This window comes from Lacerta agilis, chromosome 1, assembly GCF_009819535.1.
Source record: "Lacerta agilis isolate rLacAgi1 chromosome 1, rLacAgi1.pri, whole genome shotgun sequence".
NCBI classification, from domain to species: Eukaryota; Metazoa; Chordata; class Lepidosauria; order Squamata; family Lacertidae; genus Lacerta; species Lacerta agilis.
The window spans coordinates 81,175,832-81,182,107 of NC_046312.1; the positions used below are offsets into that span (position 1 = coordinate 81,175,832).

The window sequence follows — 6,276 nt, forward strand, 5'->3', positions numbered from 1 at the left end:
AGCTGATGGGCAGTACCTCCTCCTGGGCTGTTGTAAGAAGGCAGGCAAATGGGGTGCTGGCTGAAGATGGACTGGGGGTTGGTGGGGCAGGGCCCCATTTGCCCAAATAGACCAGCCACTGTTAGTTATGGCTTTACTTTTAGTGCTGCAGCCAACCTACGTACATACACAAAACTTAGTTATAGTTACTCAAGTCCACAGTATTAAAATAATCAGTGAGGATTTATATTTTTCCTGATCAGTTTCCTTAGGGCATCCTTCACCTCTGAATTCCTCAGGCTGTAAATCAGGGGGTTCAACACAGGGATGATGAGAGTGTAAAATACCGAGACTCTTTTGTCTGTGTCCATTGAGAAGTTGGACCTGGGCCGGAAGTACATGAAGAGGATGGTGCCATGGAACAGGGCAAAAGTCGTCAAGTGAGAAGCACATGTAGAGAAGGCTTTGAGCCGGCCTCCTGCAGAGTGTATCCTGGTAATAGTTGTAATTATGAAGCCATAGGAGGTGAGGATTGTCACAATGTTGGACACTTCAACCAAAATACCAAAAGTTAAGAGAAGCCACTCATTGAGTGATGTGTCTGAGCAGGCAAGAGCCATCAGGGCAGCCAGGTCACAGAAGAAATGGTTGACAGAATTCTCCCCACAATAAGACAGCCTTAGAGATGCACACGTGTGTATGAGAGAACTCGTGATCCCCCCAACATATGCCCCAGTGAGCAGCCAGACACAGAGTGCTTTTGACATGATGACTGTGTAGGACAATGGTTTGCAGATGGCCACATAACGATCTATTGCCATGACAGCCAGGATGAACAACTCCACATCTGTAAAAGTACAAAACGTGAAAAACTGGACAATGCACCCACTGTAGGAAATGGCCTTCTTCTCCACCAGGAAGTTCAGCAGCATTTTAGGGGCAATGGTTGAAGTTATGCAGGCATCCATAAATGAAAAGTGTGTCAGAAATAAGTACATGGGGGTATGGAGCTGGGGACTGCTCCTAATCAAGACAACCATCCCTAGATTCCCTATCAAGCTCAAAAGGTACATGACAAGAAATACTACAAAGAGTAATGTTGGGTTTCCCGTAAATCCTTGGAGAATGAACTCTGTCACGGTGGTGCTATTTCTCTCCATCATTCTTCTGAGGAGTAGATGAGCCAAATGAGGTGGTATCTTGATGGACCGTCATTGTGTGAATTCACATTTGAATAAATCCTTGACGATCGCCCATGTTGTTCTGACTTGATTGACAAGGGCTTTTGTCTGAAAGGCCACAGGAATCAATGGCATATGGTTCTTTTTATAGCCCATTATAAACCACATCACAGGAAGCTGCCTGATACTGAGCCAGCCCATTGGTCCATCAATCTCAGCACTGCCCACGCTGAAAGACAGCAATGTTCCAAAGTTTCAGGCAGGGGACAATCTCAATCCTACCTGGAAATAAGCCAAAGCAGATTCTCTATCACTAAGATACAACCCTCCCCTCATAATGCTTTCTGCTTCTATCACTGCCTGTTGAAAAGGTCCTTTCTGCTGTATGTCTCATTGAAAAGATACACCGTGCATGTATATGTCAAAGGGAATGTGCATGCTCAGAAGCATGGGATATTTACCCTCCCACTCAGCATAAACATCTATGTTTTCATTGTGTTTTTTAAAACTATAAATAACTGTTGTTATCCTTCTGTATTCTATTTTAATAGTAATATTTGTTTTGTGAGCTACCCGTGTTATGGGGCACTAATATATTATTATTAATCAGTTTTTAGTGCTTTTAAGCACTGAAGTACATAACTGTTCAGAATAGTTCCTTTTCCTTTAGCCAAAGGCAGCTCCCTGTTTATAGAGAATGGGCTGCCTGACTCATCATGTGAAAAGTTTGCAGTTTTATATGCTAATACTCAATCCAAACTGAATTCAGTGGGTTGCTAGCCAGTCAGCTGAGTGTATGGGAAAACAGAGCTACAGAAGAGGGCTGGAAACATCTGACCAGTGTAATAACATAAGGATATTACAAGCTCGCTCTGTGAAACTAAGTGCCCCAGGGAATTCTGCTGCTAACAGAGTAACAGCCAAATATCTCTCCCTCTTTGGCAAATGAGCAGGGCATTGTGGGACAACCATGGTGCCCTGCTTGCAGTTACAGATAAATGGGAAAGAAAAAAGACAGTCTCTGATCTCCTATGCCTGGGTGACAGCCAGGAGCTCATCCTCCCTGCCACAACCTCACAACTCTGACGTTCACTCACTTCCAAAGCTGAAATGTGAGCTTTGTCTGCATGTGAGTGCTTTAGTCGTGTCCATATTTACTTCTCCGCTTCTTAACTGGCTTTCAGCAGTACTGGATGTTATTCCCTGGTCCTAGCCAAGATTCTGGCGTAGCCTGAGTAACTGAAAACTAGCCCATCAATTGTTTGCTGGTTTGTTACATACACATCTCACATTTCCTCCCAGAATCTTAACCATAGCTGTCAACTTTTCTCTTTTCTTGCAAGGAATCCTATTCGGAATAAGGGAATTTCCCTTAAAAAGGGGGGAAAGTTGACAGCTATGATCTTAACCCAGATGGTAGGTTAGACATAAGGACAGCAAACTGTTACTTACATGAAAATTTGGATTCCAAATAAATGAAGATTGGTGGAGTTCCTTCCTTACATGCTTGGCTAGGCAGGTGTTTATCTAGTACCGCTACAATCTTTAACCATCCATTCTTTCCACTTGCCTACAAAAGGATGGAAGTGTCTGGGTCTGCCACTCCAAACCTCACCAAAAGCACAGGGAATGCAGATCAGGTCTCTGTTAGCTCCCAACCAGTGATTAAGAAACATTTTTAATTATTATTTTTAAAAAAATTACAGTGCTTAATTGTCAAAATCACTAAGCAGTTTCAAGACACAGCATGGATAATTATTTCTCAGGCACTTCCAGACAACCTGTTTAATTATCACTCAGCCTGATTTGTTTGTGGGGGGTTTCAACAAGATTGCACCAAGCAAGTGTTACCCCACACTTTCCAGTGCATATTTCCATCACAAAAAGTCTGACCTTTCAGGAAAGTAGCTTTGTTGTGCATGGGCTCCAAATCTGTTTTAACTGCACAGCCTGAATTTGCCAGGGTGGAACTGAATCCCACCCCAAAAATAGCAGCAGTCTGGAAGCACTCTTAGTTGATGTACAATCCCATTTAAAATATGAGCATGCATTGCCTTAATTAACACTAAATGCTTTACTGCTGCTACATCAGAAAGAAGAGGCTTTACAAGCAACTTTTAAATCTGGGGAGCTTTTGAAGGTTTTCTTTCCCCCATTCAATGGCCCTAGAGGAAGCCAATTAAATCATGCTTAAAGTGGTTGCATGTTGCACAATTCCTTCAGAGAGTTTGTGAATACCAATATGTTTTTTTTTCTCACTTTTCCCACAGGAACATACATTCATTCGTCCCTAAATTATCACATTTTATATTCACCATGTGATAGTTCAACACAGTCCTCAGTAAGTCTTTAACATGGGGAGTATAAAAGCATGTTAAAATCAATCAAAACAGGATTTCAGGGAATTAAAATGAATTAAAACAAGCCTGGTCTTATGGATGAAAGAAAGCCTGGGGGAAATCTTTACAAGAAGACCTCTGGTGGGGTCTCAGTGTGGGGACTATGATGAGCCACGCAGACCTGAGTTTGAATGTCACATCAAGCGAATGTCTTGGAGAGGGGGAGATTTTTTCCTCAGTTCTCCTCCTTCCTCCCTGCTCCACATATTTACAGTATGGTCTGAGATCCTTTCAGCTGCTAATGCTATGTTGAGGATTAAATTTGGGCCCTTGTGCCAAGAACGCAGGATGCTGCCTTACACCCCATCAGGCTGTTGGGCTACCTTAGTTCAGTATTGACTACATCTGACTTTGCCAGCCTGGTTCTTGCAGGTGTCATGGTGCCCACCATATGCTGCTAAGGTGACCACCACTCATCAAGTCCCATCACCCATTCATTTTGGTAGCTAGCTACTATGGTTTATGGATGCATCAGAAAATTACTGATTCACTTACCCAGGAAATACTTTTGCTGCTTTCACATCTACTTAATTATTTTGCTGTTACAGCCCTGCACTTCAAAATGAAGTTTATGGTATTTATTTAAACTGCCTGAAATGCCTGTAAGAAGCTTGGTTGTCATGGGACACCTTAAACAGCAATGCTTTCAAATGAAGGAAGACGAGCTACACTGCCTATGTGAGAACTTCATCTTCTGCCAAGTCTACATCTCTCATCCTTCTCTTTCTGCTGTCTGTTCCCTTATTTTGGTGGCCATTCATCTCCTTGCACCAAGTTGTGGCAGAAATATGTAAAATATGTAACGATGCATAGATGGTTCCAGCACCCTGGGGACCAAACACTCGATTCAGAAACAATATCATCCTGGGAAGCAATGTCCCACAGTTCCTCCAAAGGATATGTGACTATTATTTTGTGAACCTCTAGCCAAAAATGATGCAACATCACATTGTTCTCTATATGACAACTGGCTTTTAAGTACACCCAAAAGGTTTGCATCCTTATATATTTTTGTTTCATACAGATAAAAAGTTAAGAAACCTGAACATGGCTGCACATGGAAAGCCATCTTCCAAAAACGCAGAAATAGCATTGATCAGCCATTTAAGGGAAAGGGGAATCCAGCCTTTTTCTCCCCACCAGGCATTCTCCCAATTAGCTGGTTGTCACAACTACTGCTCTTTGAAGAAGAAGAAGAAAAGGAGGAGGAGGAAGAAGAGGAGGAGGAGGAGGAGGAGGAGGAGTTTGGATTTGATATCCCGCTTTATCACTATCTGAAGGAGTCTCAAAGCGGCTAACATTCTCCTTTTCCCTTCCTCCCTTCCTCCCCCACAACAAACACTCTGTGAGGTGAGTGGGGCTGAGAGACTTCAAAGAAGTGTGACTAGCCCAAGGTCACCCAGCAGCTGCATGTGGAGGAGCGGAAACACGAACCCGGTTCACCAGATTACGAGACTACCGCTCTTAACCACTACACCACACTAATAGTCTTTGTTTTTATTATGTATTCTGTGTTTCTAATATTGTAATTTTATGTTGTGAACCGCCCTGAGATCTACACGTATAAGGTGGTATACAAATTTAATAAATAATAATAATAAACTCAGTAATTGGATAACTGGGGACCTGAATGAACAGGATGTGTCTGGTATTCAAGTGCAGGGAAGGCACTGGAGCATATATGTCAACTCTACCCCCCAATGTTACCCCCAAACTTCCCTGTGTGCAGGTAGAATATTCCCTGCAATTGGGAACTATGTGTAATAAGTGCTCTCAATTAAAGGCAGATTTAAGTGAGTCCAGCAGACCCTCCAAGTGTCCCTATTTTCCAGGGACAGTCCCTGATTTACAAAAGCCATCCCAGTTTCTGATTTGATCCCAGAATGTCCTGTTTTTCCTTAGGATGTCTCCATTTCTATCAGAGAAATGTTGAAAGGTATCGAAAACGGCATTCCCATGGATTTTTTTTGCAGCCAGAACTTGGTGGAACTCAGTTCCAGCACCTCTCAGATGGGTGCCATTGTCATTATAAGGGAGACATTCGTGGTGAATTCAGGACCCTCTTTTTCAGGAAAAATAGCACTGGATATCTCTATTTTCATTGGAGAAATGCTGGAGGGTATGAGTCCAGCCCACAGAAAGTTAGAGGAACACAACCTTAATCTGAATAAACCACTGCAGACACACAAATCAGGAATGACTTGAGACAGTGTATGGGACAGCTGGCTAACAAATTCTTAAAAGTCATAATAATTCTGCAATTGGGGGGGGAGACCTCTCTTAAGTTTCAACTTAACAAACCTTATGTGCAGGCCCCTGAATGTCAAGTGAAAGCTGAGAGAATCCATCTCCCACTGTTCTACCTGGAACAGGAGACATTACCCAGGCTCCAATAAGCAGGCAAGTCTGCTATTTGTCAGTTGTTTTTGCTCTGTCACAGTCCAATTGGTAGTATTTTTGATTTTACATAGTTAATTCATAATCCTGCAATTTGATGAAAAACTTTCCAAGTGTTCCTTCAAGGATTGAAGAGCAGCAATTGGGTTTTGCACCATTATCAACATATCATTGACAAACAAGCTAACTTTATGTTCGATGTTCGTTATTTTCATTCCCTCAACAGAGGCATCTGCACGCAATTATATAGCTAAGATCTCTATTGCCAGTGCAAAGAGCAGCAGTGACAGAGGGCATCCTTGGTGGATGCCCCTGTTGAG

The 6,276-nt window shown here is 42.6% G+C and overlaps 1 protein-coding gene across 1 annotated transcript; it reads right to left on the reverse strand.

Annotated features, from left to right (window-relative positions):
* Positions 1-212: 212 nt before the first annotated feature.
* Positions 213-1,142, reverse strand: LOC117045451 (olfactory receptor-like protein OLF1). The gene has a single exon (XM_033146556.1). The coding sequence runs from the start codon at positions 1,140-1,142 to the stop codon at positions 213-215; it is 930 nt and encodes a 309-aa protein (XP_033002447.1).
* Positions 1,143-6,276: the final 5,134 nt, after the last annotated feature.

What these genes read in the sequence shown, in the direction of transcription:
- LOC117045451 (XM_033146556.1), bottom strand. Translation starts at nt 1,142, where the DNA reads ATGATGGAGAGAAATAGCACCACCGTGACAGAGTTCATTCTCCAAGGA.